This window comes from Camarhynchus parvulus, chromosome 2, assembly GCF_901933205.1.
Source record: "Camarhynchus parvulus chromosome 2, STF_HiC, whole genome shotgun sequence".
Classification (NCBI taxonomy): domain Eukaryota; kingdom Metazoa; phylum Chordata; class Aves; order Passeriformes; family Thraupidae; genus Camarhynchus; species Camarhynchus parvulus.
This window is the reverse complement of record NC_044572.1, coordinates 102933604-102955217: the sequence shown is the minus strand read 5'-3', so window position 1 is coordinate 102955217 and position 21614 is coordinate 102933604. Positions and strand designations below refer to the sequence as shown.

General features: G+C 38.0%; 1 protein-coding gene across 3 annotated transcripts in view; it reads right to left on the bottom strand.

Moving 5' to 3' along the window:
• The window catches only part of MYOM1 (myomesin 1), a 76599-nt gene that overhangs the window by 34483 nt on the left and 20502 nt on the right, over positions 1–21614 (bottom strand). For all 3 annotated transcript variants that reach the window (XM_030943428.1, XM_030943426.1, XM_030943427.1), the window contains exons 4-16: positions 20128–20338; positions 19032–19189; positions 15341–15433; positions 14359–14447; positions 14171–14230; positions 12597–12761; positions 11841–12002; positions 8566–8707; positions 6292–6491; positions 4634–4690; positions 4137–4261; positions 2413–2596; positions 977–1151 (exon numbers count right to left, since the gene is read on the bottom strand). In XM_030943428.1, the coding sequence (XP_030799288.1) occupies positions 977–1151; positions 2413–2596; positions 4137–4261; positions 4634–4690; positions 6292–6491; positions 8566–8707; positions 11841–12002; positions 12597–12761; positions 14171–14230; positions 14359–14447; positions 15341–15433; positions 19032–19189; positions 20128–20338 (1821 nt within the window). The remainder of the gene's footprint in view (positions 1–976; positions 1152–2412; positions 2597–4136; positions 4262–4633; positions 4691–6291; positions 6492–8565; positions 8708–11840; positions 12003–12596; positions 12762–14170; positions 14231–14358; positions 14448–15340; positions 15434–19031; positions 19190–20127; positions 20339–21614) is intronic.

Sequence of the window (21614 nt, the reverse complement as noted above, 5' to 3'; positions counted from 1 at the left end):
TGTGACAATGGCACACATAAATATAAATAAAATATAAATGCACTAAAGAATATAAAGGACATTGTGTTGTGTCTGTGTTCAGCCAAGTGAGGTTTTAGATACTTCTGATATATTAAGCATTTACAATGCCCTTCTAAACAGCAAAGATGGTCCAGGAGTATTTAGCTGAGTTTTACTTATTGTAATAAGGGTTGTCATGGATAGCAAGTACAAATAAGCAGAATCAGTCATAACAAACAGGGACTACTTCTGCATTGGCATCAATCCCCTTGAAGAAAAAGTTCTGCACTTACTGTTTCAATCTCTGAAGATTACATACTTATTCAAACAAAACCAGATCTGATTTATCTCAGGAATCAACTCAACTCAGGAAGTTTTAAGTCTTGATTATTTTTTCTGACTGGATACCAAGCTTCATATCGGTAAGAAATGTGGGTTTGTACCCAATACTAAGAGTGTTAATTAATTTCTTGATTATTACAAGTAAAAGAGCAGTCAGAAAGTAATATTTTTAGTGGGATATAGTCCACATGTCCTCCTGACAGTCCAGATACACAGTCTAGAACTGTTTAGAGCAGTCTTCCAAAACAAAGAACTTTGCTTCCAAACATTATGCAGCTTAGTTCTCCACATTTGTAACTTCAGTCATTCCTCAATGTCCTGCTTTTCATCAAGCTGCTAGGCTGTATAATAGCTAGAAGTAGCAAGCTGTTTCTCTTTTCTTCATTAGCAATGTCCTTATTTCTTCTCTCTTGACTAATAGTTTCTAATATAAGGTTGATTATAATTTCTCTTTGGACAAAACTCACTGTTTGAAATACATTTTTACAACTTAGCAGCTTCACATGCAAGACGGGTTCCAGCCTGCTGCCTACCACAGAGAGATCAGCTCTACTATTACTAATGGCTGGAAAGCACATATAACCAGTAAATCAGACATTGGTGACCATAATTTCCATGGTTTGAGGTTAATTACCTTGTGCCTTTCACTGGATTGTTGTTACATGGTTCCCAACGACCAGATCCTTCCACACTTGACTCAATGTAGTACCCAACCAGCTCCTTGGCATCTGGGGGCTCTGCCCAAGTGACAACAACTGAAGTATCTGTATTCCTAGTTGGCATAATTCGGCCAGGAGCTTTGGGAATATCTGTGGGAGAGAAGCAGAAATAAATTAGTGGCCTGCCAGTTAAAACTTATAAATAAAATAAGCATGAAATTCTATTCTTGACTATACTAGCATGACTAGTACAGACTTTAATCTAAAAAAAAAATGCTCTGATTTAAATTCAGTAATCTGTGAGGACAGGACAAGACAGGATCAGAAGGCTCAAGCCTTTGGTGGTGGGGTTCCTCACTTCTGTATTGTCTAGGATTCAGTGTATTTCCTTAAAATCATGTTTAGGTTATCCCCTCATGATGAATATATATAAAAAAAAATATTATATATATATATTATATAATATATATTTATTATTTTTTTTCTTTTATAATAAATTTTTTTTTTTTTTTTATTTTTTTTTATTTTTTTTTTTTTTTTCACTTTTTTTTTTTTTTTATAATATATATTATATATATATATATTATATATATATATATATTTTATATATATATATATATATATATATATATATATATATATATATATATATCCCTATATCCCTATCTCTGCACCAGAGATGTGATTTGGAGCTTTGTAAAAGAGAAAATGCGCAAGGTGCACATTGAAGATCTTGTGCAACCACAGGATAAGCCAGAAACCAAGGCTTCTGTTAAGTAGCAAAGGGTATCTATACTGTTTTTTAAGAAGAGATGTTTTGCTCTCCTTAAAAAATGTATCCCACGGGCATCCAAATGCTCTGAGAACTCAATATGAAGTGAACAGAGATCATTTGGGAATTGGATTGAAATCTGCATTGTTGTTTGGAAACAAATTGGTGATGTAGGTGTAGCTACTGATGACTTTTGTATTGAACATCTTGGCTTCTCTTCCAGTGAAAATAGTCTCTGCTTTGAATGTAAGTATTAAATTTTTCACTTTTGTTTAATTTGGCAAACAAGGAAGGTTAGACTCTGCTGATGTCTGGGCTTACTTTCAAAAAAGACTCTAAGTAAAACAAAACATTTTTGTACTTCCTTGAGTTTTCATTTTCTTTTGCTATTTGCAGTCTTTGCAGTTCTTGGCATCGTTATTTGCAGCTTAATTTCCTTGCCTTGCATCTGTCATTTGACTACATTAAAGGTTGAACAACCCAAACAAAAATTATTTTAGCTAAAGGGAATAAATCACTGACTGCTTTTCATACACTTGAATTATTTTCTGGGCAGCTACCTGCCTGCAGACAAAACAATTACGTCTCAAACTGGAAAGTTACCATGGAGGTAATTTAATACACACAACCACAGCTTACCGAGTTTGTCATCCACTACAGTGGCTTCAGTTGCTTCTGAGGGTTCACCAATCCCAGCTGAATTGCAGCAGCGAACTCGGAAGCAGTAGGATTTGCCTTCAGACAAATCAAAAACTGCAAAGCGAGGGGACTTCACAGGGATCTCAGTGTTCACCCTTTGCCAGTCCTCTGTGCCAGCAACACACTGCAGTCAAACCAGAAACCACGTTGAGAACAGAAGCATCTGAAGGCTGAGCATTTCACACAACAGGGCTTTCTCCCTGGACCACCAAATTCATGTCTGCTGTGGAGAACAGGGAGACACATCCCTTCTTTGGGGCTTTCCACAGAATGACCATATTTCAAAACTTATTATTCTGCCAGATGTTCCCTTCTCCAGAAAACATACACAAAACTTTACTGGTTTTAATATAACAGAGCTAAACCCTCTCCACTGCAAGGAAGTGATGTTAACTGCATCTAGTCTGGATCACTTTCAAAATGAGTTTTGCAGATATTCAGCATTATGCTAAGAGCAAAACCCTAACATTACCATTTTGCTTCAGGATGCTCTTGTGGCATTCTTGGTGTTTTTGGGGTGGCTTTCAGAATTAATAATGATTTGATCCTCATTTTCCAGGAAAAAAAAAGCATTTGCAATTAATTTGTGAATTGTTTTTTCTTCCATGGCTAGATCATGATCACTTATACCACTAATACTAGTGGGTAAATTTTTGCTTTGATTTACATTAAGTATAATTTCAAGTAAATGGTTCTGATTTCTGAGGGATTTGAATTCTCATCTGACTATGTGACATTAGTGCTGAGTACTCAGCATGCAATCGATTATTAAAAAGTTTTCTTATAAAATTCATATATTCACCCTCTCTAAGGCTGTTGCTAAGTGAAACTCATTTCTTTAGACCAGATTTTGTATGAGAGATGGAAAACACATAATAGGAAGATATTTATGTCTCTCTTGATGACACCTCTAGACTGATAGAAAAAAACATTGATAAAAAAAGTTTATGAGCCAAGAGATGCTAGAAGGAAGGGTGATGGTGTGAAGAATTTTCTAGGCTAGCAGCCATGCAAAAACACCTCAGGAAAGCAGGTGAAATTAAAACTGATTCTGTTCAAGTAGATCAGAACAGAAATTTTGTGATGTTTGCTGAGTTGGTGGAGCAAATGTAAAGCTAATGGAGAGGATAAACATGAAAAGGCAGCTAGAATAGAAAGTGCTGGTGACAAGAAACTCTTGCAAAATTCTTCCATCCAAAATGTTAGCAATCTCTCCTGCCAGACAAGCTTCATTTATACAAATTTTATATATATAATTATATATATTATATATATAATATCATATGTCTATCATATATATTTATGAGATACATAAAATAAACATGCATATTATATATATGTATATATCTATAAAGCATGTGACTTTGCTCTGTGCTTTCACATCATAGAAGGAGTTTTATTCTCTCTGCTTCAGGTAGGTTAATGACACAATTCAAGAAGAATATTACTGGGTGTGACACATTCTTAATCTACTTTCCTGTTTCCCATCTTTCTTTTATTCCTAGTCTATCTTAATCTACAGTTTGACAGTTATCTTGATGAACTTCCTATCCTTGTCCTAATTTGCAAGTCTCAGAAATGAGTGTTAACCAGAGGTCCAGAAGAGATGACAAAACAAATTTAAACTATTGCCACAGTATGATTCTGATTTTGTCCAATTTTACCTTTTCCACAAAGTACATGATACCCTCATGGCCCCGCTGTCCAGGAGGTTTCCAGCTAAGCACAACATAGTTCTTGGTGGCCTCAATAACTTGGAGGTCTGTGGGGGGACCAGGAACAACACCCTCTGAAGGACAGGAAAGAATAGGAAAGGGAACTTGGATTTAGTTCTTCTGGTTTTGTATCAGAATTAGCATCACAATTAAAAATAGAACTATCAATATACCTCAGCATTTAATCTTTTTTTTTAATGTAAAGTTAAAATTCTTTTAAATATTGGGTTTAAATTTCCTTCTTTTAATTCTAAGCATAATTTCATTAGTTCCTGAAGAATGAAACTTCTCTTCAAAAACCAAGTTGTTGAGTTATTCAAGGTCAAGTGACTCTCAGAACAACAAACTTTGAGTGTGTGCCAAAGTCCACTGAATTCACTCAGAGCTTTCCTAATTACTGAACCAGCTTCACATTAGACATTTGCAGGCAAAAGGGCTGTGTTTACCTGCAGGTTCTTCCTCAGTCACAATAATCTGCCCCGTCCAAGGAGCAGAAGGGTGACCTGAAACAAATGTCAGAGATAACACAATGAGAACAATGAGAAAACTGACTCTTTCGTGGTTCAAAACTAAGAATTGCAAGATCCCCATGAGCTCCATTTTTGGTTAATGCTGTGGCTGTTGCTCATGTACCAAGCTAGTTACCCAAGCAAGTTGTAGGCTTACCAGCTTGAATATTGAGAGTAGCTCAGCATTTAACATAGCTAGAAAAACTTAATCCACTGAAACATCTATTCCTTCCTGAAATGTCACTGAAGTCTCCTAGGTGACAAGCAGAGGTATCTGGTTCACTCAGTTCATCATTTTCAGAGAATTAGTTTCAGCTTTATTTTCCGTCCTCTATTCCTTTGGTTTAACAGTTCACTTATTAAAGGGACAGCCAAATTCTTACAGACTGCATCTTGTCTCTTTTTTAACCACTTTCTCTCATATTACCAGCTTGTAAATCATGGGTCATAGTCACAAACAGTAACAGCTCAGCCTGACTCAGCATGTCCACTTGATAAACTTGGGTGTCTGAGCAGCCAATATTTTATCACACCATTGCAGTTACGCAGCTTTCAACCAGGTCAGTGCACTTTCAGAGATAATTTTCGCAAACATTGTTCTCCACCTCCACATTGTTCAACTTACATTGGCTGATCTGATTGGGAGATGAAAGAAGAGAAGAAGCAAATGGGGAGAAAAATTATGAGGGATGAGAGGAGGAGATATATCAGGAATAGGCCACCAAACCCAGACTTCATCTGCTGTGACAGCTTCCATGCTGCCCATTGAGTAGAGCCCTCTGCCCTCCCCAGGCAGGGTTTCACATGCCTGACTAGTGCAATGTTTCTTGGCAGTGCCAAGTCTATTTTCTCTGGCCTTTTTTTTATCTTGAATGGAAACCTAGATCATCTGGCTGCAGCACAACACACAGCAGCTCATACAAGCTATGGGAGCACTGTAGCTTTGTGTACAATGCCCCTTCACATTGGACCATTTTAAATTGTAAAACTTCAGAAACATGTAGAAATGGATTTTGAATAGAAGTAGAAATTTATTTTAGGCATATCATTGTGCCATATGCATAGAGGGGTGTGTTTGGAAGCAAAATGTCTGAGACATTGTGAGGCCACGGGAGAAATATCCTTGACTTGTAAAATGCTAACCTTGAAGCAGAGAGCCTGGGATCTGTTGGGCTGTCCTGGTGTCATTCTGATGTTATTGCAAGACTTGGATTGTCACACAAGAACAGTATTGGCCACCCTTGTCTATGGTTCAGAGAGAGACTATTCACAGGAACTGTTCAGCTGTTTTGTTGGCTGAACAAAAGCAAGTCTCTCCAGGCAATTAAACTCTCCTGTGCCTTTTCCCCCCCTTCCTGCAAGTTTGGAGCATAGCACTGCAGTCAGCCAAAGTCATTTCAGCAGATAGAACACTTAGTGCAAAAAGCACTGAGATGATTTCTTCTTGGCAAAGCTGTCTCCAAAGGATATTTTGGCTTTGCATTGCTCCCTCTGGTGGGACTTTGAAGGCTTATGAGTTGATAGTCCTAATTTTTTTTTTTAATGAGTTGAGACTTCTTAAACCTCTCATGCAACCTGTAAAAAGCACAACTTACTTCTAAGCCTGGCTCTGTCAGCAGGATCCAGAGCAGCCACAGGCTCTGACACCCGGGATGGCAGGCTGACACCAGCCTTGTTCACAGCTCGGACTCGGAAAATATAGGAACGGCCTTCGATCAGACCAGTGACAGGAAAACGAGCAAACTTCACGGGATTCTCATTGCACTGGGTCCAGTGGGAGGTGCCAACCTCACACCTGAAAAACACAAACAGCAAGAGCAGTGCTGGGAAGGCAAAAACATGAACTCAGGGCACCCCCACACCTTTGCAGCTTCACCATCTGTTCATGCTCATTGCCTGGTCCATACCAGTTCCTCAGCAGAATTATATACTGGTGACATCAAAGCAGCTGCACCAGGGCGTCAGGCTGAAGCACCAGCTGGGCATGCACTAAATCCCTCACAGCTGCGCCCCTTCTTTCCTGAACTGAAAAAGGGATAAGAGCAGACTCACTTCACTGTTTAAACCCTCCAAAGTATGCTTAGGGAGTGTCAGCTTTGGCTCACTTGAAAGGACAGGAAATACGCATCCCTTGCAGCTGCCAGAAGGACACTGCTTCATCACTCCTGCACAATGCTGTGCTGTACATCCCACAAGATGCTGGGCTTCATGGGTGCAGAGACCCCACTGTGAGTTCTGGGACCAGCCCAGCACAGAGATAGCTGTGAATGGGGTTAAAGTGGGGCATTCAGTCAGGCCCTGCTTCAGAGACCTGACCACTGGGGCTGCCAAGGGAGCCTGTGGTGTGCTGGCTGCTGTCCCTACAGTGACAGGACCCAGCGTGGTGCTGCTGGTCCCACATCTATGAAGCCTCACACATATGAGGAGGCTGGTTTATGGCAGAAGGAAGATATGAGAGTAGCCACTTCACTCAGGGGAGATAGGAGAAGCCTGTGGTGATGGCTTCCCTGTATCCAGCAACATGGTCAACAGAAACATGACCTTGCAGCTTGGAAGAGACTCTCTGGTGAGATATCTGCCAAAGAGAAGGGTACAGCTCCTACCCAGACTTCTTGGTACATGCAAGAATCTTTCCTGAGAATTGTTACCATCCCATTCAGGGTGGTTTTGTGGTTCTTGTGTCTGCTTGGGGTGAGGGAGGCCCAAGCTTTGCTTCACCATTAGCACAGACCAGTCCTGCTGGCTCATCCACAAGGCAGTTAGGGGCTACCCTGGCTGAATATTTGGGTCCTTAAATACCTTTAGTGGGATCCAACACTGGGGAGAAGTAACACAGCTTTGGATTTGGGAGCAAATGTAGAATAAACAAAGCGAACACAACAGAAAAAACAAAATGCCATTTCTCTTGCAGTTACTCTCAGTGCTAACATCCCTCAATTGCCTAGTTTTAAAATGTGGTACTCTTGTTCAGAGTGTAGTCCTGCCTTTTGTTTAGGATTTTTCAATGAATGTTAAAGAACCATAGCTTAAATCTAGCAGAGCATTGTTACAGCAGTGACGGGCACTCAAAGGTTATCAAAACAGTGAAGTTATATGTGAGTCTTACATTTATTTCACAAAGCAATTCCCTCTTTTTACTGAGATATACTTTACGCTTATTCAAAGGCATAATATAATGACAAATATATATATATAAATGTTTGAGTGTTTTTTACATGTGTTTGAATAAGCCCAGAGGAACTTCATATGAGAGACTCTATTACTGAAATTCAAACAAATATTACCACCACTGAAAATCACTACGAGTCTCAAAATACTGACCTAATTTCTAAAATCACAGGCTTCCAGGATCCTGCCACCTCCATGTGTAACACATGGGGGCTTCATATTTTTAAAAATCATTTCCATGAAGCTTGTGAATCTAAGAGCTGAAATAACAACAGCATTTGAGAAAGAAATCCAAGTCCTCTGAGATAATATTTTGCTTTCTGGTGCATAGTAACTATTAGGAAACAAGGCAAGAGAACCCTGGTACTGCAGGAGCCACAGCTGCCTGATGCAGAAGAACTACTCAACACTACAAAATCCTGAAGCCTCTCAAGCCTCAGAGGAAGCAGCAAGGGCTGAGCTGTGCAGATCTGGCAGAATCCTTTCTATGCAATTAAATGAAGCAAGATGTGATTATTTCCATGAAAGTTAGATCAGGGCCAGCTAATCAAAAACAAACAAAAAAAAATCAGTTTTCTTCTGGCCAGCAGCAAGAATGAAAATAACAAACTTGTTTTACCTCATGGTTTTCAATGTGCCTTTAGTTTTTTGAGTTCGAATGAGCAGCAATACGAATTCTCGAGTCCAGCACAGTCACTGACCTGTCAATGAAATATCCAAGGATGGGGTTTCCTCCATCGACAGCGGGTTGCTTCCAGGAGACAATGACATAATCTTTGTTGGCATCTAAGCACTGCACATCTAGTGGTGCACCAGGGGCTCCAGGGATTTCAGCATCAGCATCTATGAGGATGGAGAAATATGTTTGCAAATGTGAACCACAGTTCTTTCACAATTATTAATCTTTAAGGATTAAATTGTGTTCCTAGTGACTTTTAAAAAGTATTTTCTTTCATATTGCTAGTGATTTTCTAGGTTTTGGCTTTCCTTTGTAACATTTACAAATGTTACAGCATACTGCAAATGTAATTCACCTAGACATTTTAAATCAATTTAGTACCATTCATTCTGGTTAGGGAGCTGCAAGAGACACTGTTGAACTAAAAACTTGGCAGCCAGGAAATAGTTGAATTAAAAGTATTCATGCACTGGATATAACAATACTGTATTAAATATCTCCACTAATAGTCCTTCATTATTTGATTTTGGTTGGCCGTGAACAGCAACCTCTTTGAAGGTTAATTATATTGCACATGCATTATCACTGTGGAATAGAACCTTCATAAGGATAAGTGTATTGTTCCTTTCAAGTGTTTACCACAAATCTGGGACTGCTGGTGTCAAAGGGCCTTGACTCCTGCATCAGCTTCTGGACATGTCTTATCTAAAACTTTGAAAAATAGAGCATAATGCTGAGCACTGAGGAATTTTTACTGTTTACAAAGAGTCTGATTTGTGAGATGGCGCAATCTTCATGTAGAGAAAAATAACCTTTGCAGCAAGATTCTGTGAAAGACTTTCAAGTAAGAGATGTTGTTTCTCTGCAGAATAACATCAATTTGTACAATTGAGAGCTACTTCAAAAGAAGACCTAAGAGCTATATACCTGAATCAAAAATTTTGCTAAGAAATACTATTCATACTTTCCATATAAACCTGAGTTCTCAAAAAGGTTTAATGTTTCAAGGCATTACAGGTTTTTGTTTACAGTGTACAGTAATCCAGATTTTTAATGATTTTGACTTTTATGAAAAAATGCCTTATTAGAGAATTTAATATGCTTCACCAAGTAAAACAGTAGTCTTCCTAAAAAAAAGGAAAATCCCAGCAACACTTTGCAGAGTCTTCTCTTATATCCAGAGAAACATCACATGGAGCTTTTGAAGCTGTGCCAAAGTTGCTGAATCCAGGTTCTAATTACAGATAACTTGATGCATTTTTTAAAATGGTAACATACAGAATAAACCATCCAGTTAACATTACAGAATACTAAGAACATGAATAGTAATAACAAAATGTCTTCAGTGACCTCTTTATGACAGGTTTTAATTGCCTGTATTTACCACTGGACAGAACTTGAGAGACAACAGTTTCTTTCCAAGACAGACTGGGAAACAGCTGGGAGAACCAGCACTGCTGATCAGCCTCTATAAGGCTAGGATTTCATCCCTGATGGCTTGCTGACAAATGATGACCTGTAACCATGGCAGAGGAGTCACACATGCTCTGGAAGCCCATCTGAACTATGACATTATGAGCCTCCCTTCCACTGATACACTGACTTCTGTGTGTGACACAAAAAGACAACTGCTCCAGCTTAAATACCAGAGCTGCCATTTAAATAAAAGTTGGCAATGAGGAATACAGTAGCCAACCAAGATTGTGGGGACCATTTAAACAGGAATGCAAAATATAATTAATGTAGATAGAATTTGGTAAGCACACCCATTGGCTAGGAAGATACTCTACTGAAAGGGGTGGTGGGTTCAGTCAGGTCACACCTGTGTTGCCAGAAGATGTAATAGGATTGAGGCTGATCCTTTATTTATATGGCAGCACAATGTAAAACAAATAAAGAAGGACAAGTCCTATTTCTTGTCACAGAAGATCATTTCAATAGGCTCTTCCTTCAGGTGATGAAAATGTCTGCTTCAGTTGTATTTTCTGGGCAGGTTGTCATCTCACATAGTTCTGCTGGACTTGGCAACATGGAGCCATTCTGGGCATGGTCTCAGAGCCAAGAATTTCCAGAGCCTTTTGAATTAGCATTACACACTTCAGCTGCTTTTAGCAGCTGGGACAGATATAGAATCAGCACACAACATGATAGCCATGGCTCCTTTTAAATAAATAATTCTCAATGGATATTCAATGAAATTTTTGATGGTACAAGCAAACAACATTCACAAAAATTACATTTTAATTCTGCTGTTCACTGCATTACTTCAGAGAATCACACAGTGGTTAAGATTGGCAGACAGGTCCAGGTATTGTCTAGTTCAGCCCCTGGCTCAAGGCAGAGTCAGCCAGAGCTGGTTGCCTAGGGCCATATCAGATCAGGTTTTGGGTGTCTTCAAGGACTGGGACTGCACAGCCTGTCTGGGTAACTTGTTCCAGTGTCTTTACTCCCCTCCATCAGGTACACATGGATAAAATCCTCCCGTGATCTCTCTTTTCCACGCTGAACAGTCACAGCTTTCTCAGCCTTTCCTCATAGGAAAGATGCTCCAAGCCGTAAATCACCTTCACATCCCTTCAGTGGCCTCACTTCAGTGAGCCCATGTCTGTTTTGTATGGGGAATCTCAGAAGTGGATCTAGCATTGGATGAGTCCCACTAGTGCTGAGCAGATGGCAAGGATCCCCTCCTCAGCCTGATGGCAATGCTTTTCCTAATGCAGTCCAGGATGCCAGGATGTCTTTGTGACAAAGGCACATGTTCACCTTGGTCCACCAGGATCCTTCCTGAAAAGCACCTCTCCAGACAGACACCAGACTATTCTGCTGCATTATGCTCCTCCAGCTGCAGATCTTTGCATATCCATTCCACTGTATTTTTTCCTGCAGTGTGCATTAGAGAGAACCCCTCCAACTGAGCAGAAAATCTTGATAAAAATAGTGCAGTTTAGCTTGCAGTGGGATGGTTACAAAAAATCATTTGTAAATTATTATGTGCATTTTTCCTCCTTATGTCTGATGTTCAGCACTCTGAACATAGCACCCTAAATTTCCTCCTCAGAATGTCAATGGAGGTTAGAAGTCTTCAGGCAGATGACACCAAAGCCTGACATGTGCATGGATTTTTTCCAGAGATAACGACATGAATGTACATTGCTAGAATCTATCAATATAAAATAATTATTCTATTGTGATGAGGGGTGAGAAGGGGGGAGGGGGGGAAGCACCTCAAATGTCTGATTTTGCCAACACATTTTCCTCAGCTCTGTAGTGAGTTTTTTGCACAAGAGAGTGTCTTACCTCGAACAAAGACATAGCCACTGTACTCTTCATAGTACTCTCCCATCGCCACTCGGAGCGTGTAAAGACCCTCATCTTCCTTGTTTGCATGAGTCAGTGTCAGAGAAGCTCGCTCCCCACTCCACTGCATCTGGACCCATTTGGATGGTGTAATAAGAACACCTAGGAATCAGAGAACTTCATAATGAGCACCAGCAGGATCTACTGGGGAATAGATTCTGAATATGGAGACTATATTGGGATAGATTGGAAATATAAAGGAGACCACTCTTATTAGACAATAGTCTGTCTTTGAAAACAGTCAAAAATAACATCTAATTCTGCTCTTATGACAACTTTGTCTTTGATTTCAAAGCATGACTTCAGGAAGCAATAGTTTTTTATATTTTATCAGCTGTTATGGAACACTGTGCAGCTACTTAAAAAATACCTTGGCGTATAAACAAATAAATAGTAAAAGCAAGATGAGCTCTAAAAATGGGCCACATAGATGTTGGCTGTGATGAAAATGCTTCCAATTTAGATTATTTTTAAGAAATAAAAAATCCCTAGAAGACATTTTGATACTGATTTGTTAGTTTTCTGTGGTTTCACATCAAAACACTAAATTATGAAACAATTCTATTTGAAAAAGAGAAAATATTATCATTGGAAAACCTGAGAAAGTGATGACCAAATCATAACATTGACACAAGCTGAAGTAAATAAAGATTTACATGAAAGAAGTTTCTATTTCTTCTTGTCAAACATTCTCACCATTTCTGTACCACTCAATGTCTGGCTTGAAGCGCTTGATATCAGGATTGATGACAACTGTGCAGCCCAGACTCATTGTTTCGCCTTCTCTCCCAAAGGCTACATCAAACTTGTCGACAAAGCTGATTTCAAACCTGGAAGCATAGCCATGAGGGGTAACGGCAACTGTACAAGAGAAAAAAAAATCTGGTTTTCTCTCCTTCTGTGACAAGAGTAAGAAGAAAAAGTACTCAGTGATTATGAATACAGTCACAGGGAAAGTTCAAGGTATAAATAGGAACAATATGTATATTAAGTCATCATCTTCAGAGGCAATTGCAGCATTGGATAATCCAAGTCCTTTCTATTGCAGAGAATTGACTATTTCTTCATTTGTACAGCTCTAGTCCACACAGCTACTCCATTTTAGCAGGGAGAGGTTTCTGCAGAATTTAATTTCAGAATTTTCAAAATTTCTAATCCAATGTTTTATCATAAGTTTTGTTTTATAACTGAAATATATTTCTATTTGTGATTAATTATTTGTTCAGGTCAAGTTGATCTTTAGTTTATATAGCTCTTTTCTTTCCCCATTTTAACTCCTTGCTTTATCTTAGAGCAGTCATGTGTTCACTCAGCCTTTGTTTTTGTAAGCTAATAAGCCTTTGTAGGGGCTACTATTAACATAAAAGGGTAGCCCTTCTTTCTTTCTTGTTTCTATTCTTGTTCCTGAATTTATCTTTTTGGATGCTGTGTGTCCCGAGTGGTGCAGTTTTTCAGAGAGAACATCCTAAGAGCCTTTCACTTGTACTGTATGTACACGGCAGAGGTGCTTCCATGTTTGTTTTGAAAACAGCTCAGCTGATAAAAAATAAGGTCACACTTTACTTTTACTCAACTAGCCTACACTGATAACTTTCCCTCCTCCTGTGATCAATGAATATATGCAAATTGTGATCTTTCTTTCCCATAAAGAAGTGATAGATCCCAAATTTTATTGGAAATATATGGAAGTCTCATCTGCCAAACATTTCATAGGGTTCTTAGGGCACCTTCATCCACATGGCATATGTGGGTGGATTGTCTTATCATCATGGAAGCACGGATGCCATATTGTTAAAATGTGAGGTTCTCAGGTAAAACAAACTACAATTTTTACCTTGATACATCCCAAAATAGTCTAGTTGGGTTCTGAATATTTAATCCTTTCTATGCATTTTCTGCTCATTTTCATAGCTTATGAAACCACATAAGCAGCAGATAACAATTAAGTCACCTACTCTATGTAGGCACATGCTTCCTCATGCCATGTTTTACATATTGCAAAAGAGGAAGTGGTTCTCTCTTTGACAGATTCTATTTCATAGTGAAGTGCAATATTAACAGGATATTTCTTATGTAATCCAACAGACCTAGAAGGCAATGACATTTCCTCCTGCTAGTGAGGCTAACACCATCCTAAATTGTAAAGCTCCACACCCTTGTAAATCAGACCTGCTTCTTTTTAAAATAATATTACTAAATATTCTGTTTAGTCATGTGTCATGATGTCACAACTATAAATGGAAGTGTCAAAGAAATATATTGTAACTTACATGGAGAGAGGGAAAGATTTCTACCATGCAAAAGACTTGCATCAATTTCTCCTTTGTACCCTACACAGAAAAAGACAAAACCTGTCACTACCACAAAGAGACAAAGGCTCTGTGAGCCACAACACCAAAACTGGTAATATGCATCTTAACAAAAAAAAAAGCCTTGAAGGAAATATTTTGCAACCTACTCTTTACCACGAGGGAAGCATAAACTGAAACTTCTCCTTTAACATTCATAGCAGAGGCATGATACTGGGCAGTGTCGTCAAATTCACATCTGAAATGATAAAAATGATTAGGCAGAACACCCAATCGCTCCTTGGCATAGCCTCTCTAGTGTTTTAGATTAAGAAAACCCTCAGAAATCTGGGTAAAATCTATAAAGTAAAAGCTTAGGAGACAGACACACTGGACACTGCACTGATTGTAGCCATTAGGTGTTTCTCAGTGTTAAACTCCAGTGTTTGAAATAAATGTCTCTTTTCAAATATCACTTACAGATTTGAAACTGGGAATACAGCATAAGTAGGAAAAATTATCTGATAATATTCATTGTTAATTTACTGTCTTCTATGAAGAGATGCCTAATATGGAACTTGTAGGAATGGTAGGTTTCATAAAATATTTTCAAAGGGCACTTTCCAGTAAAAAAATCATCAAATCCAGGTTGCTGTTGATTAGCACTTATGTTTTCAATCTTTTTAATGCAAAGGGAGTGCAAAAATTTCCCACTTGGAAGATAAGTACTGTTAAAGATCTTTCTTGTATATAAGTGAGGACATCTCAGTTCTGTTCCTCATTTCAGTAAGAATTGTGAACTTTGTTATATTTGAAAACCAGTTAATTCACATATTTTTACATGTTTAATTGTACTCATCAAGCAGATGGAAAAAGTAATGATAGATGTCCCACTTTTCTGACTCTCTCATAAACAGAATATCCAGATAAATAATCCAGATAAATAACTGAGGTAAATTGCATGTCCTCTACTGGGGTAAACTAGAACTGCTTCAACATTTAGAAGACAGCATTCACCACAGTTGATATCTCTGATATTACCTGACTTGATATCTCTTGCATCCCCAAGAGGTATGTTCACATTTTGCAGTTCTCATTCTATAGGAACATTTCAGCTAAAGCTGTTTGTTAAATTATTTAATATTTCCTTACTCTGTAATCTCCAGGGAGTGCAGCCCATACCGACTTTGAATGATATACTTGCCAGGGTGAGCCTGTACATCAATGGGCACATTATTCTTGTACCTATGGAAAAGCAAAGAAGTAGTGTGTCACAAAGACAAGTCATTCTATACTTTAAAAGGTCAAGTGCTTGATATTTGAAGTAGAACATCAGTAGAACATTATCATTTCTCCTTGATAAACTGTAGTCTAACTCCCTGGAAAGACATTACATATCTTTGGAAGTGTATCCTCTCTCTCTTTCTCTTTGACCTGCCCCAGGTAGATTTTACTCTCAAATTAAAAGAAGAAAATAGTCTTGAGTGGGATGAAAATCAGTTCATATTACCACAAACTTCATGTTGCTACTTGTAAAAAAAAGGAGGAGTCACATAAGCAACATCTCAGAGTTTTGTAAATGGCAAATAAAAACTTTGTAGCCTCCTTACTTACTAGCTACCATAAACATCTTGTTTGGTTTGCATGTTTGACATACTTTTAAAACTTTTATATACAAAAAAAAATGTCAGGTAGAAAGTTAACTTTTTTGTTTACTTCCAAATCAACAGGGTTAGACTGGAATACACTATGAGTGTTTTCTGGCGTAGGTATATCTTCAGGTAGGAAAGGTTTACTGTTCAAAATTCCCAGTTGTCCCGATTTGAAAGAATGAATGAACCAGTGCTGATCATTGGTGAGCTGGTACTGCTAATTTCAGAATTTATACAAACTCATAGTGGAAGAACAGTGGTGGATGATAAATTCTTCCTCTTCAATTGTTGCATCAAATGTCATTCATTCATACATGGTGTAACCAAGTAAATGTTTTCTGAATCGTGTCTTAAGCAGGCACTGGAAATATGGAAAAAAACTGGCAATAGAAGTCTAATAAATAAATAGCACTCTGAATTGTATTCAGTACATTTGTCATTGATTTGAGGTCCATAAAGAAAAAAATGTTTCCTAAGAGAATGTCTTACCTTACATAGCTTCTTCCCTGTTCTTCATAAGGTGTATACATATAAAGTGAAATGATAAAGGATGGTAGATAAAAGTATCTTCATCTTTTATTCTGATGTAGCTTAAATAAATATTTCTTCTCACAACAGATAACCAGACAAAGAAATTTGTTTCTTCATTTCAGATTTTATATTTTAAACCTTTCATGATTTTCAGTCAGGAAAGGGAACTGGTCTGGTGTCAGTGGCTTGCTCCACTTCACCAAACAAATCAGTAATTAACGATTTTATTTTCACCAAGAATATTATCAGTTGAATATGTCTTAAGATGAAGCTATATCCACAATAAATCTGAAAACTATCTTTCAGCACCATCAGTGTTGTACTATAAATAATATTTCCCTGACTACAAATATTTGGGCATAGTAACACACTGAGAGTTTTCCCAGATGCTTAAGTGAGTAAGGACCATAAACCCTAATGCTTTTTATCCTCATCTTCCTCTCAACAAAATGTCTATGAAAACAGACTCAGTGCAGGGCAGTACTCTCTATTCTGCACATCAATCGTTTGCAGAGATGCCTGACCTCATTACTCTATTATCCTGGCTTAGGCAATGAATAATACATGAACCCAGCAAGAGTAATACATTCACCACCACACCTCACCTCATCTGTGAGCTGGTGCCCCCCAGACTGAACTGCCTGGGAACATCAGGGCATCTTTATATTACTTCTAGCGTATAAAATATTTTAGAAAATAGAATAATGCCATCAGTTCTTTCCAGGGCATATGAAATTGTGTAAACAGGACTTAGCTCCACAGTATCTTTAAATTTTCTCTAAAGGGCTGGGCAACTTTTGGATCCTATAGCAGCAAAGTTGTTTGGTAACATGGGGTGCTATGCAGAAACAAGCTTTTACTGGGTCATGACAGCAGCAAGAAGACTTTCACTTCTTTTGTCTTCATTATCAGGTTAGTAAAAAGTAATTGATTCAATTTTTGTTTATTTATATTCATCTATAGAAAGAATGGGACTTATGTTCCTTCTATGTTAGAAGGACCACTTGTTATTTCTGGAAATGCAAATTCCAGAGCAGCCAAGTCATTAGCTAATGTGGGACTGCAACCTCTCACTGTCATTAGGCACTGATAATTTATGCTTTCTGCTACTGGTTTCAAATGTCCTGGGCTTTCCATATGCTTTTTTTTCCAGGGAAGTCAGAACAGCTGCATCAGGCAGGTTTTCTTTAGAGCAAGTCCATAAAGCTTTATAGTTTTTCAGGCACAGCATGAAAAGGTCTTCATTGCTTATAGAAAGAATGACTGTTTGCAATATTCTACTGACATTTTGTTAGAAAGGCTGAATGAAAGCTGACAGATCCAGGTCAGCACTGTTCTATATCTTAGAGCAAAGACACCTGCTGAAAAGGATGTGATCTCTTTTTCCTTTTTTTTTTCCATTAGTAGCCTGTGGCAAACTGAAATCCCTTTGGAATTCAGATGTACAGTAAAACGATGTATTAATTTCCACCATCCACATTTAGCACTTAGATGAAAGGCTGGTTCACAGTGAGGGCAAAGACAGACAGCTGAAGGCTCAGTTTAACCATGTCAGGTTTTGGGGATAAGGTGAATCTCAACCAAAGTGAAAATGACACAGCTCTTGAATTCTTGGATAGGATTCAGGTTACAGAGCTGGACTACAGCCATGAGCATAGCTGACCATTGCTTATATCCAGCTGAGACCACATCTGAAGGCTTTGTCTGGAATCCTCTCCAGGTGGAATGTGAACACAGGGCACTTGTAACCCTTACAGGATGGGAAAATTGTGTCCATGCAGAGCCTGGCTATCAGAGTCCCAGGAGAGAGATCAGTGACTTTGTGGACTCAGCTCTGGCCTATTAATATACCTCTTAATAGCAATTTTTGACAAGCCCTGAGTATAAGGGTTTAAAGACCTAAATAAATGTAGAGTCCTTTACACAATTCAAGTAGCAAATTTCAATATATGATTATTACATAACATTATGATATAGTAGATGTTTCCCTTCCAACTCAGCATATTCCGCAAAATTTTCCAATACTTCCAAAGTTTTCATTTTATTTGGATGGTTCCAGATCTACCTGAAGTCACTGACTCCAAACACTGACAATGTGTCTGCTATGAACACATCATCATTACTGAGATTTCACAGCATCATCAAGGGATTTCTATTTCATGGAGATTCAGCACTATAACTGCTCAGCTGCCAAAAAGTTTGCTCTTGACCAAAGCCTGCTTTAATGCTTCAGGGATGTTAGTGTAATTTGTAGAACTAAACTCAAGTATTTGGAAAACATTATCAAAGATAGTATGATAAATTAATCTGCTATTTTTCCCTAATCATCGACAGAAGAAATACAGTTGATGTCCCTACCAAATAGAAAAAAAGTCTATTTATTCCTAGTGCTGTTACACAAATATTTTAAATATTATTCTATTAGTTGATTTATTATAATAATTATATAATTATCTGTGCTGTTATTATTATTACTTCATTTTAATATTTTGCTCTTTTTCTGTACAATGTGAAGTGAAACCTGTTTGACAGGCCTGCCATCAGTACCTGATTTTTTTTTTATTTTAACTTATAACTTTCCAGAAAAATTACTACATTTACTAAGATAACTTCAGATTCTGGTTAAGTGGTGGCTTTCAGTGCCAGGGATACAAACTTACCATGTAACACGGGGTTCTGGCCAGCCAGCCACAGAACAATTAAATCTAACATTTTCCTTTTCCCAGATGGTGTGGGAACGAGGCTCAATGATAAACTCAGGAGCATGTAAGAGTTTATCTTGATTCAACTTTCTATGGAATGCCTGAGTCTCTTCTAGCTGGAAAAGAAACATTTTTTATACACTTGATTATAGCAGCAGTTAGAAGTTCAAATTATAGCAGCAGTTAGAAGGGCAAATTATTACCAAACCAAACCAAACAAAAAACCTCAAAAACAAACAAACAAACAAACAAACCAAAACAAAAAAAAAGAAAGAAAAAGGCAAAACCCCCAGCAATTTTTATTTAAACATTCAGACACAGTTAATGCGCTTATCTCACCTGGACACAGAAAATAAAGTTTTCATTTTCCGGAAGTTGTCCTTCCAAAATAACGAGATTTGATTTTAAAGGGCTTTTCTTCTCAAAACTATTCTAACTAAAATAATATTCCACATTTAATTACGTATTATTTTAAATACAGAGTGGAGGATGAAATAGGCCTAAAGCTCAGATGTCTTCTGTACTTGTGCTGTGATGCACAAGATCTAGGCTCTAAAGGCTAGACCAAGGACCCTAGGCTCTAGGGTCTAGATCTAAAGATCTAAGCTCTCTATGCCTAGATCATCTCTGACAGAACTGCTTTCAGACCTTTTCTCCTGACAGGATCTTTCATCCTCCCAAGGTAACGGGTTCAACTGCTTGACTATCCACAGAGCCAGAAAAAACTAATATGGTATAAATCTCGCTTTCTGCAAAAATAATCATTTCTTTTCTGCCCTAACTTTCAAATGTATGGAGAATTCCAGGTCCCTGTATTCAGATTATTAAAAGAGGACTTTTATAAACAGGGCAATACCAGTTTTCCTTACAATGGTTTCTCAGTACTGGACAGGTTCAAGAGATTTCCATTAAAAATACTTGGGTTTATTACTACCATTATTGTGATTGTCCATGGATTAAATCAGGGCACTGGTGTGCTAGGCACTTTACAAACACCAAACAAAAAAAGACTATTTTTGTTTTCCAGCTTAAACATTAATTTCTAATCTTTTACCGTTTTCTTCATGGCTACACGTTCAGCAGACTCCCGGATCGCCACTTTCCTTGACTTTTTTTCGTGATGTTCCTCTTCAGAAGTTGTCTTGGCCACCTTGCTGACACTAACTCCTTCCCCTGTGGCAAAAAGGTTCCTCTTGGCAACATATGCAGCGCTTTCTTTAATTCTCTCTTCTTCAGTGTCTGTGATACCACTGATATTCACTTGTCTGAAAGAATTTTTAGAAAGCAGAATCCCATTGGAAAATGCTGAGAACATGTTCCATTTCTACTTGCTACCAAATCAGCCAGTATAGTGGCCAACACCCTTCTGCTACAACACTCTCATATGTATTCCCAGCAGAAACATGGAAGAGATTCTGCAGAAAGACTGAGTATTTTACTGTCCAAAGTCATGGCCATGTTCAGGGCCTCTCCTTCTAGATATGCCATGCACATTTTCAGTTTAAACATTATCCTGCTGTGGCTTTTTATTTCCATCACTATAAAGATGAGTGTAAGGCACCACCACAGATATTCAAGGTATTAACTTACAGCTGCAGTGTTTGTAACAGCACTGCCAAAGGGGCAAGAGATAATTGTAGCTGTATGACAATCAATGTCCTCATTCATGAATTATTAACCCCCCCATCCGACCTATATAACTGTAGACAACAAAAAGTTCTCTTTGTTCATAGAAAAATCCATCCAATATTGCTATATATGCTATATAATTTGTATATGCTATATAAATTCCATTCTATATTGTCTTTCAGGAAGATAACTATGGATTTTCTTGCAGCCTCCTCTTCAGGCTTTGTACAGCGGTAAGACACAAAGAGCTCTCAGTGGCTGCAATCCTGTTTCCACTCTCACATGTGGATGTACTTTTGAAACCATACTGGTTTGGCACTGCCAGGACATTACAGCTGCTGTAGTGGTGCATGCACAATGAGAGTTCCTTGACTTAAGAAGAAGCATCAATATCCTCCTGCTGAATTTAGTTACTGTAAGGGAACATTAGATAGCAGACTGAAAAAAAACTCTGTTTAAGTTCTCATTAAGTGCCATCTTGCAAGCACTATAGAAAAATCACCTCTGTTTCTAGAGTGCACCCAAGCATAGCCTCTCTTTTATCATGAAACAAAGCAAAAAATAGAAGGAAGATTTTTTTTTTTTTAAGATAGACAATATTATGCATCTGATAGCACATCTTGATACTAAAAAAAATTGAATTTAAGTTCAGAATTAAGTGTCCAGCCCCTTACATATGAAGTCAGTTTGGTGAGATGCAAGAAGTCAAGCAGCAGAATGCTGTTAACTTAATTATATTTAACAACTGTTGAAAAGACTAAAAATCTTACTTAACAGCATAGAGCTTTGACCACCCTGAAACTCAACTTCCTGTGTTTTAGTCTGCTTTAAGAGGATGATCCTTAAGAAATCAGTGGAATGATAGATTCCCTCCACTTAGGCCATCAGCTGTCCCCACAAATATCACCTGAA